The sequence below is a fragment of the Melospiza georgiana genome, chromosome 1 (assembly GCF_028018845.1).
Source record: "Melospiza georgiana isolate bMelGeo1 chromosome 1, bMelGeo1.pri, whole genome shotgun sequence".
NCBI lineage: Eukaryota > Metazoa > Chordata > Aves > Passeriformes > Passerellidae > Melospiza > Melospiza georgiana.
In genome coordinates this window covers 203364-224030 of record NC_080430.1, presented here as the reverse complement: position 1 = coordinate 224030, position 20667 = coordinate 203364, and the positions used below count along the sequence as shown (strand labels likewise).

Sequence of the window (20667 nt, the reverse complement as noted above, 5' to 3'; positions counted from 1 at the left end):
CATTTACTGCACTAACTACTGAAGTTGGCAATAAAAGGTAAATGCTGGTGCTGGGTGTGAGGCTGACACGACACCCCATGAACTGTGCCCGTGGGGGGCCGTGTGAGGCAGAGCCAGGCTGGCAGGTGTCAGCAGGGCAGAACACCTCGTCAGCCTTGGTGAGGAGCTGCCGCTGCACAGGCTCCTCTTCCTGGCCTCTCGCTCCGTGTGCAGGGCCCGTCCAGGGCGGGCACTGAGCCCTGGCACTGGGGCTGGCTGCAGGCACCGGCCCCGTGGAGGAGCTGATTGCACTGCTCCAGAGGTTAGCAGCTTTCTCTGAGGGTGGGACACAGGGCAGGGAGAGCTCCACAAGCCAGTGGAGCTGTGAGGCGCAGGGCTGGCACAGAGCTCTCATTCTTCTCTGCAGGAGGAGACAGGGACTTGCCTGTCCCAGCCTGCTGGGCTCTGCTGCTCCCTCAACTCTGCCATGTGCGATGGCAGGATCTGTCCCATGGCAGACCTCCTCCTTCCCAGTCTCACATTAGGCACGCCTTTCTCTTCCAGAACCAGATGAGCCATTTGAGTTCATTATCGTGTCACTGACGGGCCAGACGTGGCTCTTTGAAGCCTCAACGTCAGAGGAGCGGGAGCTCTGGGTACAGGCCATTGAGAGCCAGATCCTGGCCAGCCTGCAGGGCTGTGAGAGCAGCAAAAACAAGGTAAGAGGTCTTGGCCAGCTTCTGTTCTGTCTTCTCTGGCATCTGCTTTGCTACATTCCTCCATGTCCCACACTGGCCTGTCTGTCCATGCGGAATCCTGTGGGATCCCTCTCCTCCCAGTGGGAGTTCAGTCCTGTCCCTGGGACTGTGCAGTTCCCTTGGGTTTCTTGTCACCTCTTCCCTGCCTGGCTCTGGCATGCCATGTGGCTGAATCCTGCATGGTTCATTCCCTCCCTGGGCATTTCTGCCCTTCCTCCCCACTTTGGCCCGCTGTCCCCTGCTCCTCTGGCCCTCCAGCCCCTGTTGTCAGAGCTGCCATGCTGGCCAGCCTGCTGGAGCGTGGTGTGGCGTGGCAGGAGGGGTGCAGGGTGCGGGTAGGGGGCTGGCCTGCAGTGAAGGGCCGTGTGGGGTTCTTTGCAGGCTCGGCTGGGCAGCCAGGGCGACGCGCAGGCCATGCAGGCCGTCCGCACGGCGCGTGGGAACAGCTTCTGCGTGGACTGCGACGCTCCCAGTAAGAGATGGCACCCTGGGCGGGGGGCTCACACAGGAGGGGAGGGGAGGGGGCTCCAGGCACCAGGCACCCCCTGTCTCAGCCCAGAGACACCTGCTCTGTGTGTCTGTCCTGCCCTGTCCTGCAGTGGAGCTGCTCCTCGGGGTGGGGTACAGCCCTCACTGCCACCCTGTGACCCCTCCCGGGCCAGCCTGAGGGCCTGGCCTCTCCAGGGACACCCAGCTGGGACGGACTCTGCTGGGCAGGTGCCTGCAGATACGAGTCTGAGCCGCAGGAGACGGGCTGGTGAGTCTGGGCAGGTTATTAACACTGATCCTGCTGCCCTCAGATCCGGACTGGGCCAGCCTGAACCTGGGTGCTCTCATGTGCATCGAGTGCTCCGGGATCCACCGCAACCTGGGCACCCACCTGTCCCGTGTGCGCTCCCTGGACCTGGATGACTGGCCTAGCGAGCTTCTCATGGTCATGACGGCCATCGGCAACGCCCTGGCAAACGCTGTCTGGGAGGGAATGGTGGAGGGCTACCCCAAGCCCACGCCTGAGAGCAGTCGGTAAGGGAGGTGGTGAACCCAGAGATGCTTCTTGGGAACCGCACAGAAGGTGACACTGCAGGGGTTGGGAGCAGCCATTGGGGCAGGCAGGATTCCTCAGATGCCCCAGTGTGGGGCTCCTGCCTGCCCGTGAGGCACTGGCCACCCTCTCCTGCCACCCTGGCGGGGCGCTGGGGCTCCACGGCAGCCGTGCCGTGGCTCCGAGAGCTGAGGCCGGCTGCGAAGCCGAAGGGGTTAAGAGAGATGGCTTGGCGGCGTGGTGCGGGTCCCCAGGGCCCGTCCCTTTCAGCCCTTGTCTGTGCCGATCGCCGCCGCTCTCCTGTCACTCAGGCCGACAAGAGCCCATTCTGCGCTTATCAGCGCCGGGGCGCGGGTCAGGCCCGCCGGCAGCGCGCATGCGCGCCGCGCCATTGATGGCCGCCCGCCCGCCGCAGATGGAGAGAATGGCAGGAGATAGCGGGGCACGGCGCGCATCGATCCGCCGCCCCGGCGGGACGGACGCGGACACAGCCTTTGTCTGCACCGGCCGGGACGGCGGCAGCGATAAGGTGTCTCCCGTGGCACTGGGCTGGCGTGTGCGGCGCTGGCCTTTTCCTGCCGCTGGCCGTGGCCCGTGCACAGGCCTGGGGCAGGGACGGTCCCCGAGCTGCCCCACACGGGCCCACAGCACCGGGGGTGAGGGGCTGCAGCCGGAGCTGCACACGGACAGCTGCGGGGCTGGCTGCAGGACACTGCTGCTGCTGTGCACGCATGGCTGCAAGCACACCGTGTCCGTAGGGAGCTGAAGGAGGGGCACGGAGTGTCGGGAAGGTGTCCAGAGTGGGATGACAGAGCCTCGGTGGCAGCTGTGGGCACAGGGGCACGGCAGGGGCTAGGCAGAACATACCTGGGTGTGACAGATGTTCAGTGCTCACACAAGTATGTTCTCATGGCAGTGCTGATACTCGTGTCCTTTTGTGCATGGGGCCCAGGCAAACTGTCTCAACTGTGACTGTGACAATGTCCTGTCTGGCAGGGAGGAGAAGGAGCGCTGGATCCGGGCTAAGTATGAGCAGAAGCTCTTTCTGGCTCCTCTGCCCCAGTCTGACATCCCGCTGGGGCAGCAGCTGCTGCGGGCTGTGGTGGAGGATGACCTGCGGCTCGTGGTGACACTCCTGGCCCATGGCACCAAGGAGGAAGTGAACGAGACCTACGGAGACGGAGACGGGCGCACAGCGCTGCATCTCTCTTGCGCAATGGCCAATGTGGTCTTCACACAGCTGCTCATCTGGGTAAGGCAGAACCCGCACCTCCACCACAGTGCTTCTGGTGCTATCCCAGTGCTTCCCCACCTCCCTGCTACCTTTATCCATCCTGCTTCCGTGGTTTCCCCACATGCCCACTTAACTGACCTGCCCCACTCTCTTGGTGCCCTGTCCATGCCCACCCTCCCACTCTCTGCTCCCTGCCACTGCCATGCCCGTGGCTACAGGGTTCCCAGGTAGCACTGACCAGCTGCTTGTCTCCCATGCAGTACGGAGTGGATGTGAAGAGCCGGGACGCTCGGGGCCTGACTCCACTGGCCTACGCCCGGCGAGCAGGCAGCCAGGAGTGCATCGACATCCTGCTGCAGCACGGCTGCCCCAGCGACAGCGCCGCCACGCTGACCCCCAGCCTGCCGCGCCGCAACGCCAACGCCAACAACAACGCCACGCCCGTGGAGCTCAGCACCGGCCCCGGCACGGGCTAGCCCGGCACTGCCCTCTGCTCACTGTGCCCATGCAGCTCAGCCCTGGCACGGACTGGCCCAGCACAGCCCTCTGCTCACCATGCCCGTGGAGCTCAGCCCTGGCACGGACTAGCCCGGAACAGCCCTCTGCTCACTGTGCCCATGCAGCTCAGCACTGGCCCGGGCTAGCCCAGCGCTGCCCTCTGCTCACCGCGCCCGTGGAGCTCAGTGCCAGCCCCAGCACAGGCTAGCCCAGCACTGCCCTCTGCTCACTGCGCCCATGGAGCTCAGTGCCAGCCCCAGCACAGGCTAGCCCAGCGCTGCCCTCTGCTCACCGTGCCTGTGGAGCTCAGTGCCAGCCCCAGCACAGGCTAGCCCAGCGCTGCCCTCTGCTCACCGCGCCCGTGGAGCTCAGTGCCAGCCCCAGCACAGGCTAGCCTGGCCCTGCCCTCTGCTCACCGCGCCCGTGGAGCTCAGCACTGACCCGGGCTAGCCCAGTGCTGCCCTCTGCTCACTGCGCCCATGGAGCTCAGCACTGGCCCAGGCTAGCCTGGCACTGCCCTCTGCTCACTGTGCCCATGCAGCTCAGCACTGGCCCGGGCTAGCCCAGCGCTGCCCTCTGCTCACCGCGCCCGTGGAGCTCAGTGCCAGCCCCAGCACGGGCTAGCCCGGCACTGCCCTCTGCTCACCGTGCCCGTGGAGCTCAGTGGCGTTCCCAGCATGGGCTAGCCTGGCACGGCCCTCTGCCCGCTGTGCCCATGCAGCTCAGTGCCATTCCTGGCACAGCCTCTGGCCGTGCACAGCTGCCCTCCAGCCCTGCCGCGGGGCAGGGCCACAGGAGCGGCTCTGAGAGCCCCACAGTCCCTGCCCAGCAGAACCCCGCTCCAGCCAGGAGAGGCGGGGAGCCAGCGGGGAGCCAGGTCTGCTCCCCTGCGCTGGTTCCAGCCCCCTCTGGCCGTGCCGCTGTGCAGAGCCCGTGCTGGCAGCTTGTGAGGGCTCCTGCGCAATCCCGGGGTGGCTCCAGGGCGCCCCGCTCTCGTGACCGGTACGTGCATGGGGAGCAGTGTCTCCTGCTCCCCCACACATCTGTAGATAAAGCAGGGGCTGGGGGCAGCTCAGCTGTGTGGCCTCCCCTGCACAGCAGCACCAGGGAGGCTGATGGCTGCGCCTGCTCCCTCAGGGAGGTCAGTGTGGTCACTTCCCTCCTGCTCTCCCTCCGTGTCGGCCTTGCCGCACCCCCAGTGCAGTGCTGAGGTGGGGGGCAGCAGGAGGTGCGTGTTTCTCCATTGCACCCCAAAGCTCCTCTGCTTCTGGCCAGTGCAGGAGGGCTGCACGCACCCAGACTGCTCCCCGTGTGCTGATGCGAGGGTGGCACCTCCCCAGCACTGCCCCTGGACAAAGGCCTCCCCAGCCTCCCTGCTGACCTAGAGGGGAAAGAGGATGGTCACCTCGGGATCCCCAGCTCTGTCTGTCTGTCTGTAGAGTCACTGTCCTTCCAGGTTAAAGCTCCAAGCCGTACACAGTGTCTCCATCAGAGCCTCCCGCTGGCTCCCGCTGCTGCCCAGGTGGGGCTGGTCTCCAGCTGAGCAAGAGGAGAGGAGAGGAGCGTCTCTCTGCATTGGGGTCAAGCCTCTAGCTGAATGCTGGAACCTCAAGGCTTTGGACACTGCTATGGAATGTCTCTGTCACTTGTGTATAAAATGTACATTGGAAATATTTATATGGACACTCTGTATATACGGTTTCTTTTCCATAAGTTGCCCTGTGTGTGTTATCTGCAGCCAAGGAGATAAAAGCCAATAAAGCAACCCACCTCCTGCCAGGCCAGTGTCTCAGTGTGCTGCCTTTGGGGCCTCCACGCAGCCCTGGTTTGCAGCTGGCTCTGGTGACTCTCCAGCCCACACTGACCAACGTTCAGCCTCTTCTCCTCGGGCTTGGGCTCTGATAACAGCAGTTCTGTGCCGGAGCAGGCTCCTGGGAGAGGCAGAGTGCTGAGGTTGGAGGGGAGATGTGCCAGCCTGGGTCACTGACGGACAGTGCCAGAACATGGCCCCAGAGGAATGCCCAGCTCTGGGGATGGCAGATGGGCACAGCAGAGGGCTGTGCTGGAGAGGGGACATGCAGGGCAGGGACCTGGGCCAGCTGGTGCCTGTGCCCAGGATGGCAGTGCGGAGCTGACCTGGGGAGGGCAGGGAGTGATGGGCTGCCACACGAGGCAGGAGTGCAGGCTGCAGGATCATCGAGGACAGACAGACCCCGAGCAGTGCGGGGAGCCGTGTGTCTGCCCTGCCTTGGCCTGCTTCTCACGGCCGTGGGCGCAGCAGGGCCCCAGTGCTGGGCTGGCTGCGCCCAGGCCACCCCACAGCAGCACTCTGGGGTTCCAGGTGTGCCTGGAGTGTCCCTGTGCTGTGCTGGGGCCGGGCTCTGCTGCGCTGGGAGCGGGCACTGCCCTTGAGCCCCAAGCCCGTGTGGCAGTGCTGCAGGAAGGGAGGTGCCAGGACACCCCAGCTGGCACCGGTACCCTCAGATGTCCCTGCCACACCCTGCTGCCTCCTCCTGTGCCTCTCCCGTGGCAGAGGCTGCCTTGCTGGGGGCTGCAGACCATGGCCCCAGCCCCTCCACTCCTTGATGTTCTGGCTATGCATGCCCATGTTGACATGGTCCTCATGCTGGTCCTGGTCCCGGTCCTGGTCCAGTTCCAGTCCAGCCCCTGCGCCCATGTCACCCCTCATTGCCATCCCCTCGTGGTGCCCATGGGTGTCCCCACACCGGCCCTGGCCCCAGCCCAGTGCCGGGTTTGGTTAATTTCCTGGCGACTGCATTAACGGGAATGGAAGCCGAGGGACGGCAGCTCCTCTGGGGCCCATTAATCATCCCCCTCAGACAAGCTGCCTTGATTACAAGTGGCAAGAAATTCATTAGGGCTGCGGCTCTGACAACTTTTATCTGCGCGGCTGGATCTGACTCATTAGGCAGCCAAATTAAAGCCATGATGGGCCCTGATGAAATTCACTGCTTGTTTATCTTGTGCGATCTGATACATCTGCCCATACATCATCTCCTGCGCGGGATCCCACCCTACCCAGCCCTGGCGCCTCCCTTCCTATCCCAGCCCTGCCCCAGGCCCCCAGGTGCCATCCCGGACCTTGCTCTGACCCCAGGAGCCCCCAGGTGCCAGCCCAGACCCAGCCCTGCCCCCCCCGGGTGCCAGCCCGGACGCAGCCCTGCCCCCCCCGGGTGCCAGCCCAGACCCAGCTCTGACCCTCCCCGGGTGCCAGCCCAGACCCCGCCCTGCCCCCCCCGGGTGCCAGCCCGGACGCAGCCCTGCCCCAGGCCTCCAGGTGCCAGCCCAGACCCAGCTCTGACCACCCCCGGGTGCCAGACCGGACCCGGCTCTGGCCCCAGGAGCCTCCAGGTGTGCCCTGCTGCTGCTCAGACTGCAAACAGGTGCTGGGGACCCTGGTGATGCCCCTTGCTGGCACCTGGGGCAGGGAATGCCACCAGGTCCCTGCGGGCTCTGATAGCGTCCCAAGGAGCCAAGAGTGGGCCAGACCCAGCCCAGCGTTACTGCAGTGTTGGGGCACATCTGGGAGCCAAGGCGACCAACGTGGCTCCAGGTGGGCCAGGACAGGCTGCATGAGGCAGGAGCTCCATGTCCATGTTCAGGGGAAGAGCTGTGTGTCCATGTTTAGGGGCAGGAGCTGTGTCTGTGCTCAGGAAGAGGTGTGTGTCAATGTTTAGGGGCAGGAGCTGTGTCTGTGCTCAGGGGAAGAGGTGTGTGTCCATGTTTAGGGGCAGGAGCTCCATGTCCATGTTCAGGGGAAGAGGTGTGTGTCCATGTTTAGGGGCAGGAGCTCCATGTCCATGTTCAGGGGAAGAGGTGTGTGTCCATGTTTAGGGGCAGGAGCTGTGTCTGTGCTCAGGAAGAGGTGTGTGTCAATGTTTAGGGGCAGGAGCTGTGTCTGTGCTCAGGGGAAGAGGTGTGTGTCCATGTTTAGGGGCAGGAGCTGTGTCTGTGCTCAGGGGAAGAGGTGTGTGTCAATGTTTAGGGGCAGGAGCTGTGTCTGTGCTCAGGAAGAGGTGTGTGTCCATGTTTAGGGGCGTGTTTAGGAGCTGTGTCTGCGCTCAGGGGCGCTGTGTGTGTTTTGGGGCAGGAGTCAGGTGTCTGTGTTCAGGCTGATGCCAGGGAGGGCACGGGCCAGCCCTCTGCTGTGCTGTACACCAGAGCACTGTGCCAGGGCAGCAGCAGGGCTGTCTCTGAGTTAGGTGGCCCAGCAGCAGCAGCAGTGGCCACGGCAGCTCCACGAGGACCCTGCCCCAGGGAGCTCCAGCCCCAGCAGCTCTCCCATCATGGAGCTGAGGCTGGAGCTGGGGCAGGGAGGTGGGTGCCACAGGACAGGAGCCATGAGTGCAGCCCCATGCCATGAGTAAATCCAGGGAATGCAGCCCCTGGCTGGAAACCGGCCGTACCACAGGTTTGCAGCACTTCCCAGAGAGCCTGGGCGCAGCCAGGAAAAACCCCACAGGGCACAACTTATAATCAAAGCCCCACAGGACTTCCTGCAGCCCCAGCTGAGCAGGCACAGCTTCCTGGGGATTGGCAGGTGGGCACAGGTGGGCATGGGGCAGCACTGTCCTCCCTGAGGCTGCTGGGCTGGTGCTGAGCACATGCAGAGGTGGCCAGGGCAGGGGTCCTGCTTTCCTGTGTCCAGCCTTGCCTCTGGGGGAAAAGGCTCAGGTGTGACAGTGTCCCAGCCCCCTCAGGCTGTGCTCTCTCAGGTGCAGCACCCACACCCCCTCCCACACCTGACCTGTGCCCGTCCATGGAGTCAGGCCTGCAGGTGGGCGCACACCTCCACAGCACAGGGAGTCACAAAGCCCTGAGGGGAGTTCCAGCCTGGCTGGTGGGGACCCTGGACAAGCTGGCACAGGCTGCAGAGGAGCTGGGGAGGGTCACAACCTTTCCCAGGTGCCAGCCATTGGGACATTGTTTCTCTCCTGCACCTTGAGCTAGTCCTGGAGCTGCTGGCTAATGAAGAGTACCAGCACCATATTGTCTTGTGGGCCATCACATCTTCATACAAGCCCCTGTCAGGGAATGCTGAGGGCCAGCTTTGTTGTGCTGAGTGAATAAACTCTCTGTGGGACTACCCTGCTCCTTCCCCAGTTCTTTAAGAAGTACCATAGAGGTAAACAAATGGACAGGTTTGGGTAGGGAGAATTCCCTTGTAAATGCCCAAAATGCCTTCCTTAGGGCAACAAAAGCCTTGTTTTATGAATGCGTGTATATATATATATATTTGTGCATAAACATATTTATATAAACAAAAGCATGTCCATGTATAAGCACACTCTATGTATTTATCTGTGTGTGTGTCTGCACCTGTATCTGCCTTTTACTCTGTGTGCACACACACGTGTGTGTACCCATGCACATACATGGGTACCAGTGCTTGTGTGGAAACTCCTTTCCCAGCAGCTCCCACTCCAGGATACAGGGTAACAGCCAGAAGTTGTGGATGGGAAATTCCAAATAGATGCAAGTGAAAAAATGAATTAGAGAGATGGTTGGGCACTGGTACAGGGCCCGAAGAGGAGGGGCTGCCCACCCTTGGAGATACTGGAAGTCAGATGGGCAAATCCTTCAGCATCTGGAATGGGACAAACTTTGAGCAGGTGTTGGAGCAGAGACCTCCCAAAGCCCCAGCCAGGCTCGTGGCTCAGCTGCCCTGGGTCTGTCTTTGCTGCCCAGTTTCTCATTGTGGCCAGTTTCTCATTCCTCATCGTGGCCCTCCTTCTCCCACCAACCCCAGGCTGACCCAGCACCCAGAGCTCAGCTCATGGGGCCCCGCAGCTCTCCCATCTCAGGAGGGGCCACAGCTGCTTTGGGCAGTGTGGGCAGTGCCCTGCACCGTGCTCAGTGTGCACTGTGTGCAGTGTGGGCAGTGTGGGCAGTGTGGGCAGTGCCCTGCACTGTGCTCACTGTGCTCACTGTGCACTGTGTGCAGTGTGGGCAGTGCGGGCAGTGCCCTGCACTGTGCTCACTGTGCACTGTGTGCAGTGTGGGCAGTGCGGGCAGTGCCCTGCACTGTGCTCACTGTGCTCGGTGGGCAGTGTGTAGCAGTGTGGGCAGTGTGGGCAGTGCGGGCAGTGCCCTGCACTGTGCTCACTGTGCACTGTGGGCAGTGTGGGCAGTGCCCTGCACCCTGCTCCCTGTGCAGTGCTTTGCTCTCCGTGTGCAGGAGGCCCCAGAGCGTCCCAGCGCTCAGGGTTCACAGGAAGCTCGGCTCTGCTCTGCTCGGTGCCAGAACACTCTGCTGCTCTGCAGCTCTCTCCAGCAGCGCTGGTGACAGCAGGAGTCTGTCACCTCCAGCAGCTCTACACAGAGCTGCACCTCTGCAGCATTTGTGGGGATTTCAGCATGGCTGTTTGCAGGGCTGCAGTGTGTGTGGGCTCTGGGATTGGTCTAATACAACAACAACAACAACAACAACAACAACACCTTCCATGCAGCTAAAAACTGTAGGTGTTGGACCCACCTCAGCAGCAGCCCATGGATGAGCATGCATGAGCGGGGTGCTCTGCACATGGATTTCGGGTGGGCTGTGGCCTCTGTGGTGGGGGACACAGGTTAAAGACACAATAAACCAGTGCTGCCACTGGGGCAGGACATATCAAGCCAGTGTCAGCTAGAAATGCCTGGTGGGAATAAGGGAGTTCTTGGACCTTAAAATAAAATTTGACTCCTTTTGATGTCACTGGCCCAACCCTGGAGCTGTGGACACTTTCTGGAGTGTTGTGGTTAGCGTGCACTGCTGTGCTGTGATCGGCTGCAGTGGCACAGACCCCTCATGTGGACACATTTGTAGTGGCAGAGCCCTGTGTGCAGCTGAGGAATGGCTTTTCCCTGCCCCTGCCCTCCCACACAGAGGTGAGTACCAGTGCCTGTGCCCTCGTCGCAGCTGCTGTGCTCCCTTTGCAGCACGGAGCACGGCTGAGGGCAGTCCCTATCCCAGAGCAGCCCCACGAGGATGGAGCAGGGGTGCAGCTCCAGCCCAGCCTGATGGAAAGGGAGCTGACAGATTTCCTGAGAGCAGGGCGCCGGGGCTGCTGCCAAAGGACATTTCCTCCCCTGGTCCACAGGGAATGCCAGCAGGTGCTGCTGCCTGCACAGGGCAAATCCCTGCTGCGGGTGCTGTGAGCAGCACCAGGCCAGGCATTTCCCGAGGAAACTTTCTTGTTTCCAGGTCAGTGGTGCAGGACAGAGGCAGGTGTCCTGTAGTGGAAGCCAGCTGTGCTGAGAAACCAAATCCTGAAAGGATCCCACAGAACCCTCTCGGTACCTCCAGCAAATATTTCTGTGGAAAAAGCCACCCACCAAGGACAGGTAGAAGCACAGCTTTGTCCAAACGATTGCTCTGATCTGAGCTGTGCCTGTCTGTTGGCCACACAACGGGAGCCAAGAGCCAAGGGGAGGGACAGCCACCCCAGAGCTCCAGGGCACTGCAGGAGGACTCTGCAGGCTGAGCACGGACCCCACGCTCCAGGTGAACAGAATGCACCTGCCAAAGAGGAAGGGACATTCAGAGGGAGCCCTGCTCCCCAGGCAGCGCAGAGATGGCCCGGGCCTTGCTGTGGCATCGGGGGAAGGTGGAGTCAGCTGTGGCTGTCAGGGAGAGCTCCTGCTCTCCCAGGGAAGGGGACAGCAGCTGGCTGGACTGTTTGTGACCCAAACTCCTTATCAAACCTGTGAGCAATCGGTGCCCCAGCCAAACCTTGGAGAGAGCCCTCCCCCTCTCCAGGAACCTCTGGTGACACTGCACTGGGTGTTGGTACCACAGCACAGGCACGGGAGCTGCCCTGTTCCATGGACTCGCCGATGTTTGTCACACCAGGGCAGAGTTTTCCCAGGCTGGACACCCAGGGAGCCCCACGGCCCCTGTGCCCTGGGCTGGGCAGCAGCTGTGCCCTGTGCAAAGCTGGGTCCTCACGGGCTCCTGGGGCTGGGCTCAGTATCGGAGCTGGCCGGCGGCGGGAGCGCCGTCTCCAGCAACAGCTCTCAGGAGCACGGAAAGGCGGCCTGGATGTGCGAGCCCCTCTTGTTGTTGCCCCTGTCCCAGGGCATCAGCGCAGAGAGCCGGGCCGGGGCCGGGGCCGCAGCCGTGCTGGGAGCCTGCAGCAGCACAGCACACACATTCGCACATTCCGCACTCCGGGATGAGCTGCGGAGGCGCTCCCGGAGCAGCCCTGGCCCCGCTCCGCCGGCGGGAGGGCCGGCCTGGGGATGCTCCCGGCGCCTCCCGGCCCGCCCCATCCCCTTCTCCCTCCCGCATCTGGCACCGGCACAGCAGCGGGTGCAATGAGCCCGCACAGCCCCGGCTCCGCGGGCCCCAGTGCCGGCACTGGCACTGCCCGAGGGGCGGCTGAGCCCCGGCGCGTCCCCTTCTCCCCGCCCGCCTGCCGCCCCGACCTCCGCCGCCGCTGGCCCTGCCCGTGTCCGTGTCCCTGTCCTTGTTCCCATCCCTCTCCCTTCCCCGTTCTCCTCCTCTGCCCGCGCCGGGCCGGGGCCGCGGGACGCCCGTTCCTGCAGCTTGGAAGAACGTGGTCGTGCTCCATAGAAAATAATTTATTGAAATCACAGCTATACACGGGCGGGCGCCAGCGGCAGCGAGGGCCCGGCCCGGCCCGGCTCAGCCCGGCCCAGCGGGCGGCCAGGGCCCGAGGGCCAGGCGGCCGCGCTCCCCGTGGCACGGACAGAAGGACACGCTGCCGTATGTACAGAGTTTACACGGAATAAATAAGGGACATGTACACAGGAGGGGGAGCGCCGCCGCCGCCCGCCCCAGGGTCCGGGAGCCGGCCGGGCTCAGGGCCGGGCGCCCTGCTCGATCTGCTGGTGCTGGCTGCGCACGGCGAAGCGATTGACGTGCACCGGGATGGGCACCACGATCTTGGGGTTGCGGACGGGCTCTCCGGAGCGGTTGCTGACATTGCCAGCCTTGATGCGTTTCCACTTGGCGCGGCGGTTCTGGAACCAGATCTTCACCTGCACCTCGCTCAGCTTCAGGGCGTGCGCGATCTGCGAGCGCTCCGTCAGGCTCAGGTACTTCTTGCAGTGGAACTCCTTCTCCAGCTCCAGCAGCTGCTCGCTGGTGAAGGCCGTGCGGCGCCGGCGGCTCTTCCCGGCCCCGGAGCCCGGCGGGGGCTGCTCGGCGGCGGGGCCGCCCTTGCCCTTGCCCTTGGCTCCCAGCGCGGCGCCGGCGGCAGCCCCGTCCAGGAAGGGCTCCTCCTCGCTCTCGCCCGCCGAGCTCTCCTCCTCCCGCTCGCTGCACGGCGTCGCCGCCGACTTCACCTCCAGCTTCTCCTCGTCGGAGCTGTACGCCTTGCCGTCTGCGGGGCACACAGCGTCAGTGCCCACCGCACCCCGCATCCCGCATCCCGCACCGCGCCCGGGCCCCTCCGCTCCCAGAGCGCCCCAGCCGCGGGGAAAGCTCTGCCCGCTCCCCGGCGGGGTCTGCCGCTCCTCCCGCTGCCTCGGAGCCCGTCACCACCGCGTCCCGCAGCCCCGGCCCCGGCCCCAGCCCCGCACCGGGTCCCAGCGCCCTTGGCCCCGCAGCCCGCCCGGCTGCAAGGGGCAGCGCCGGCAGAGCCACGCTGAGCTCTGACCCAGCAGCAGCTGCCCCAGCCCCATTCCCAGCCCCATTTCCAGCCCCATCCCCGGCCCAGCCGCAGCAGCACCACGGTCTCGGTCTGGCAGAGAACATCACAACACTTCAGGGCTTGTCTGGATCTCTGCACAGGATAGAACGTCCGCACCTTGTCTCTCAGCTCAGCCCTCCCTGTCTCTTCCCAGGGCACCAGACCATCGATGCTGTTAGCCAGCCAAGAGCTGAAGAACTGTCCTGGAAACAGCATCCAGAGCCAGCTCCAGCCCAGCAAACCTCCCTGCAGGGCTCCACAGGACATGGGGGCCCCACTTCTGGCTCTCCCTCCCTAATCCAAGGATGCACCACAGCAGACAGGGAATGAGGTGCTGAGGCGGCCGATGCTCAGGGCTCAGCTACGCCCAGCAGTGGGCAGAGGGGCAGGACAGAACCTGTCAACATCACCCAACAGACAGCACCTCACCCCAGGCCATCAGGGAGAATGCAGTGCTTGGATCATGGCAGACACCTCTGCTAAGATGCCAAGGAGGATACTGACACGGCACTGGGGTGTGAATCTCTTCCTTGCAAGCTTCCCGTGTCCCAAACTGCTGCCTGAAGGATGAAACAGCCATGGAGCAAGGGAGGACACGGTGGGAGACAAACGGAGGAAGGAGGTTTGGAAGACAGTCCCTTCCATAGTAGAAGGGCTCAAAGTGAGAAGATGCTCTCAGCCACAGACAGGGGTCATCAAGGGAGGACCCACAGCTATGCACAAGCAGGTGAAAAAGCTTTTCTGTCATGCTGAGATTAGAAGAGACCAGAAAATTCTTCAAGTCTGACCCAAGAGCAGCAATCACGGCTGGAAGGAGTTGTCGGAAGCACTGCTGCTCTATACAATCCAACATGCACAAGGAGAAGCAGCAGCTCTCCGAACTTGTAAGCAGTGTCCAGGTAGTGGCCCATGCAGCCAGGGCCCCTGCTGGCCACCTCACCTCACCTCAGGGGGAAAGGCAGAAGGCCCCCAGAAGCCTGACAGTGCAGGGTTTAAACACACAAACAGAACTGCGGGAGACTACTCGAGGCCAGAAGACATTCCTGGTAGCCTGGTGACTGTGGAGCTCCCACACCTCTTGTCAGCTTCCTGAGACCAGGCTTTGAAGATCTGGAATCTTCTCCTTGCTCCTCCAAAGAACACCTTCATCTCTATCCTGCTGCAGAGTGTAGGGTCAGGGGTAGGGGAAGAGAATTCCCATGTGCATAGAGGGTAAAGACCCAGAGATTTCGTGCTCATGGGGCTGAGGATCAGCAGCAGGTGGCAAGGAGCACTTTGGCTGCCATTGCACAACCTGATGCCAGCACTTTGCTGAAGAAAAGAGCTCTCACTTCTGTGTACCAGCTCTCTCTGGTGGAGCATGGGCCTGACAAGGTAAGAGAGCTCTGATGAGGAATTCTGTCCTCCCCAGGGGCTCTTTAGGTCCTGTCCTGGCACTGCAGTTCCCCAGGGATGGAGGATGGCATCCCAGCAGCCACACCAGCAAACAGTGCTCCTAGGGCAGCTTGCTCCTGTCAGCCCAGGCTGTGCCCCTGGAGACTGCAAGAAGACTGAGCAACATGATGGTTTGTAAAACAGGTGCTCTCTGAATACTCTCTTCTGAACCAGACTCCAAATTTTAAATGGAGCACTCTCACATTTGTGTCTTATAAAAGGGCTGGGTTTGCAGTAAGGAACTTGGAACTACTTGATAACATAATCTAAATTGGATGTGTTCACAAAGAAAATTGGTATATTGGTCTGTTAGTCACCTACTATGTCACCAGCAAGGAAAGAATGAAGGCAGGAGATCCCACCTATGTGGGTGGGGTGTACTGAGACTTTCAAGGCCTTTGAACATGAAGTGAAGGTGTCACGAAGCAAAGCATCATGATTGAAAAATCAACGAGAAGCAGTAAATGAAGAACAGGGTTGACCTGCTGGTTTGCTTTTCACAGAGTCACAGCTGTTCATTGATCTTGTCAAAGACATTGAAGAGAATCCAAAGGGGGTCACAAAAATGTTCTGAGGGCTGGAGCACCTCTGCTGCGAGGCCAGGCTGAGAGAGTTGGGGCTGTTCAGTGTGGAGAAGAGAAAGCTCCAGGTAAACCTTATTGAAACCTTGCAGTACTTAAGGAGGGCTTATAAGAAAGACAAAGAGAGATTTTGAAGTCTCTTGTGGTAGAACAAGGGGTCGATTAAATGAGGTACAGAAAGAATTATTCACAATGAGTGTGGTGAACAGTGGGTTGCCCAGAGAAGTGGTGGATAGCACATCCCCAGCAACACTCAAAGCCTGTCAGACAGGGCTCTGAGCAACCTGATGTAGTTGAAGATGTCCCAGCCCATGGCAGGGGGTTTGGACTAGGTGGCCTTTAAAGGTCCTTGCCAACCCAAACCATTCTGTAACTCTATGATTATGGATGTGGAAAGCATGGTGAAGAGACTTGAGTGTCACAGGCGACAAAGCTGTCAGGGAAGCATCAGGAGGAGCAGGGTCAGGAACGGCTGTTGTGATGAGCCCTGTGCTGGTAAGGGAAACAGAAACTCCCCCTGTCCCTGATTGAATGTGCTGTCACTACACCAAACCAGGAAAGAGTCTCAGACTTCTGCCTGAATCTCAGAGATCTAAACATCTCAGAACAAACCTGCTCTCACAAGAGGTGCGGAGAGCTAGGGATGTTAAGGACCCTTACACCAGGGGTCATACCTTTGTGGCAGCTGTGGAAATAAATCAGACTTCAAGCTTTGCTGCTTCTCACCACAAGTTTCCCTGCCTACCTCTCCCTGCTCAAGAAGGGTGGCAGTTGCTGGAAGCAAGTTTCAAAGCCAGTGGATGCAGAGAGAAGTCCTAAAATAGTGCATTAATTCCTTTGGCTGATCCAGGATGCAACTGATCCTGTGTCCACAGACACCTGCATGATGGAGATATAACAGAGCCTAGGGACAGCAGCAGTCACTCCAGAGTATAAGTCACTAAATGTCAGCAAAACTGTCAAAAGGGAGCATTTATTCTTCACAAGGTTCTTCTACAGGTAAAAAAATCTGTGTAACATCTTGCCATCTTGATGTGGCTGATGTCAAGGTTAGCCCTCCTTTCTGGTGGACTCCAGGGGAGATTAGATAAGGCCACAGAAAACAAATGCGTAGAAGTTTACTAAATATACAGAAACAACACTTGGCACAGGAAGTCCCCGATGTGCAGATGGTTGGATGTGAGGGAAGTATCATTTCAGAATTGACCATTGAACAGGTTGTGCTCTCTTGCTCTTCCCTGGACAACTGCTTTGGGTCAGGGCCACAGACTGGATGCGAGAGCAAACTGCATTATAGATAGTTTTTGATGACTCCTGTTGACATGAATCATCTTTCTATTCCTTAGTACTGGAAAAAGCTCACAACGACCCTCCTGAGTTTCCTCTAAGATGGTTGTAAAACAAACGCCACTGTCCATTTCCAGTTTTGTCTGGTACAGCCAGGAGAAGCAGCAGGTGAAGGAGAAGGCAGGCACATTTGGCCTGACAAATCCTCTTGGACGTGGGCAAAGCAGCCCACAGAACTGGGTCCACATGGGCACATCTGTGCAGAAGGACAAGCTCCCCTCATGGCTCCAGAGCAGAGCCAGTGCTCAGAGGCAGCAGGGGATGAACAGCTGCAGCAAGACATCTTCCCTTCCATCATACCGTCCAGTTGCAACAGGAAAAGTCTTAGAGGTAGGATTTCTTGGATTCAGAAGTGGCCACAGTCTGGGACAGTTCATCTGAGTCCCTTGGGAGGAGAGAACATATTGGGCTCAGTTCTGGAGAAGCCAGAGAGGGAGATTAAGCACAACGCAGTTCATCTGCTCACAGATGGGAAAGGTGAGGTTGTATAGACCTGGTTTTGGCCAGGGCAGTGCTGCCCTGAGAAGACTTCCACAAAAAAGTAAGATTGCATTGGGCTTTTGGCTCAGCACAGAGCCCAGGGAGCACCGGAGGAGCACCCAATAACCCACACAAGAAGGGGGAGGCAGAATGCCCCCATTGTCCTACCTGGGCTGAGAGGTCTAAGGGTACCTGATGAGTGAGTGCTCTTCTGAGGGATGAACAAGGCACGGCAAGGAAGGCACCTGGGCTTACCCAGGAGAGACTAAAGGGAGGATGGACAGCAAACAGCCAAGCACTGCAAGAAGCAGCAGAGATTCTCAGCACACATCCATGCCAAGAGGTCTGTGAGACAAAGGTGGATCCCGGGAGCGGCCAGGAGAGACAGCTCAGGAGAGGCCGCACCAGAGAAGCAGCAGCTGGCTCGTCTGTGTCTGGCCGCAGGGAGCCCGTGCTGCAGGACCCGGGAGAAGAGCTGAGTGCTGGACCTGGCTGAGAAATACGGAGCAACAAGTCTCCGAGGCTGGTGCTGGCGCTCGCGGGGAGCGGCCGCAGCGCACAAAGGCGAGGGCCCCGACGGGAGCCGTTCCCGTCCGCACCGGGGGTCCCGGAGGGGCGCTGCCGCCTGCCCGCCCGTCCGGCCGAGCCGGTGCCGAGCGGGGGGCCGGGAAGGAGGAGAGCGGGGCTGCTCCGCCTCGGCCCTGCGGGGCGGGCTCGGGGGAAACTCTGGAAAGCCGGTGGTCGCAGCACGCTGGGGACAGCGCAGCCGCACCGAACGGGACCGGGACGGGGACCGGCACCGAGATCGGTGCGGGCGGGGAGGGCTGCGGAGCGAGCCGCGGGACGCGCCGCCACCTCCGCTCGCTCGGCCCGGGCCGAGTGCCAGGACCTCGGAGAGCTCCGTGCGGCTGGCCCGGCCACGACCGGCCGCTCTCCCGCCGCTCCCGCCCCGCGGCCCGGCCGAGGCAGGCGGAGTTTGACTGCAGCCTGGGAACGCTGCGGACCGGGGCTGGGACAGAGTCGGTTCGGCGCTCCGAGCCGGGCCGGGAGCGCCGCCGAGGGCAGGTCCCGCCGGCTGCCCCGCCGTCCTGCCCGCCGCGCCCGGCCCCAGCGCTCGGCTCCGCGGCTGCCGTCCTGCCGAGCTCCGGCCGCAGCACCGCCCGCCCCGGTGCCGCCGGGACGGCGGAGAGGAGCGGGCAGCTCTCCCCGGGCTGCGGGTGAGGCGGGGCGGGCGCTCCCCGCCGGGCAGGACGGGCCCGCGCCGCTCTTACCTGCCAGGCCGGGGAAGGGCTCCGGGAAGTGCAGCGGCGGCTCGGGCGGGCCCTTGTCGCGGCCCGGGGGCAGCTCCTCCGCCTCCAGCCCGTCGGCGCCGCGCCGGCAGCCCGCGTCGGGGGCGGCGCGCGGCGGGGGCAGCTCCTGCGGGGGGTAGAAGCCGTCGGGGGGCTCGGAGAAACTGGGCAGGGCGGTGGTGAGCGCCACCATGGAGGGCACGGCCTGGCCCAGGCTGGCGCAGAAGGTGTTGGTGAGGCGGCCGGCGAAGGAAGCGAGCGGGGCCAGCGGCGGCAGCCCCGACTGCAGCGGGGCGTGGGACAGCGCCTGCGGGAGCACCAGCGGCCGGTACGGCATGAACATGGGGTACCCGGTGTAGAGCAGGTGCCCGGAGCGCGGCGGCGGCGTCCCGATGAGCGAGTCGATGGAGAAGGCGGTCCCCTGGCCGCCGGGTCTCTGCATGGCGAGCGGGCGCCTCCGGCTCAGCCGGCACCAACTTTCCGGCGAGCTCGGGCCGCCGCCAACTCGCCGCGATCCCGCCGCCGCCGGGCCCCGCCGCCGCCGCCGCCGCGGCCCCGGCCCCGGCCCGCGCCCTCCGGCTCCCGTGGGCTCCGGCGCCCGGCGAGAGCTGCCGCCCGCTCGCTGTCTCGGCGCGGCGGAGTGGATGGAGGCGCGCTCGGAGCCGCCCGCCCGCCCCGCCGCGGGGGGGCCGGGCCGGGCCGCCGAGGGGAGGGAGGGGAGGGGAGGCGGGCGGGGGTGTCGCCCTCTGCTCTCATCCATCTTCTGCACATCACGGTCGAGTTCCTCCTTCAGCGCCCGCTCCGGCGGGGCAAGGCGCCCCGCTCCCCCGGCGCGGCCGGCCCCTGGGAAGGCGCCTCCCCCTCCCGCCTCATCAGCTGTTATTAATGGTGATTGATGATTAGCAATTACGGGGCCAGGACAAGGGTGTTTTTGTGGGGACGGGACGGGGCCGCGCTCTCCGCACGGCCCTCTCCGGGCCCACGGACGGGGCGGACCGGCTCCGCTCTGCCGGCACCACCGGGGCTCCCGCAACCGGAGCCGAGAGGGCCCTCCCGGCAGCTCCAGATGGCCGAGCCCGCGGGGACGGGGCCGGGGGCGGCAGCGAAGGGCGGGCTCCAGCGCCCCGACGGACCGGCCCTGGCCAGGCACCGGTAGCGCCGTTCCGTGCCATTCCGTGCCATCCCGTTCCGTGCCCTGCCGTGCCGTGCCCGCAGACCGCCCGAACAGGGAGCGGAGACAGCAGCCCCGGGGCAGGGTCAGGAGTGCGCCCCTCTCGTCCCTGGAGCGCTGTCGGCTCGGAGCGGGGTCTCGGTGAGACCGGCGGGCTCGGGCGTCGCGGGGCCGGGCAGACAGCGGGGCCGCCCGCAGCCGCACCGGGGTCGGGGTGGGATTGGGGGTGTATCTGCAGTGCCCCCTCTCGCTGCTCCCCCGCGGCACCGGCACCGCTCGCCCCCGCGCTCCGGGTGCCGGACGCGTCCCCCGGTGGCGGCCCCGGTGCCATCGCTCCATCCGCAGAGCGGGCGGGAGCCGTGCGAGCCGAAAGCTCCCGAGCCGCGGCTCCGCCGTGCTCGCTGTGTCCGGAGGAACATCGCCTGCCCCTTGTGGGGAGTCCCCACGCTAAAACAGAGCACTTTCTGCCCCCAGCTCGGCATTCGGGCTGTCCTGTCTATAGAGAGCTGCTCACCAGACCTGCAGGAGGCAAACTGAAGCCCGGCTTCAGAAGAGGATCAGGATTTTTAAAGTGCTTGGAAGCCAAGAAATGCAAGCTGGAGTCATGCCTGTGCTCACTCCAGCTGTAGTTTCAGTGGCACAGTGACACTCCAGACCTCTAGCTCTCACCTATGGACATTCTTCTTCTCAAGTGCCCTGTGTGCTCCTGCCTGCATCTCCCCTTTGACCAGGGATGCAGCACCCCTGGCTGCTTAGCTACCCAGGTTCCTGGTGGCATCGATATCTGTGTAAACACATGGATTTCTCTACCTTCACCTTCTGCTTTGTCCCTGAGGATGTCTGGAATACCACTCGGAAGTGTGTGTTTTCTGTGGGACATGACAGTCCAGCCACGGAGTTGGACGCTTGGACGCTGTGTGGAGCATTTAAGTGAGGCAAAAATGTGCTCAAAGCGGGATACTCAGCCTTCCTCCACTAAACAGGCACAATCTGAATCCCCAGGGCCCAGATATGACATCACACAGCCTCCTCTTTCTTTCTTGTCTTCTGTGCCGTTTTCTGTAGCACATCCTTGTGGTCTCAAAGAGTTATCTTTCCACAGCAAGAAAGCCCTGCTCCAAGTCAGGGAAATGGGTGTGGAGAAGGTAATGGTAAAATAATCATCCAGGCTTAGATATTGAATCATAAAACTGAGGCC

The 20667-nt window shown here is 62.3% G+C and overlaps 2 protein-coding genes across 2 annotated transcripts in view; one reads left to right on the top strand and one right to left on the bottom strand.

The window, feature by feature from the left end:
- AGAP3 (ArfGAP with GTPase domain, ankyrin repeat and PH domain 3) overlaps positions 1-5290 on the top strand; it is a 114866-nt gene extending 109576 nt beyond the window's left edge. Inside the window, exons 14-18 of the mRNA XM_058020742.1 lie at positions 544-698; positions 1119-1209; positions 1538-1760; positions 2776-3031; positions 3274-5290. Coding sequence (XP_057876725.1) covers positions 544-698; positions 1119-1209; positions 1538-1760; positions 2776-3031; positions 3274-3489 — 941 coding nt within the window. The 3' untranslated portion in view covers positions 3490-5290. The remainder of the gene's footprint in view (positions 1-543; positions 699-1118; positions 1210-1537; positions 1761-2775; positions 3032-3273) is intronic.
- A 6922-nt stretch (positions 5291-12212) lies between these two features.
- GBX1 (gastrulation brain homeobox 1) lies at positions 12213-19058 on the bottom strand. Its single transcript, XM_058033954.1, is given in 4 exon segments — positions 12213-12858; positions 18281-18943; positions 18946-19013; positions 19015-19058. Coding segments are annotated over 4 exon segments (1299 nt in total). The 3' UTR covers positions 12213-12334.
- Between the last annotated feature and the right edge of the window lie 1609 nt (positions 19059-20667).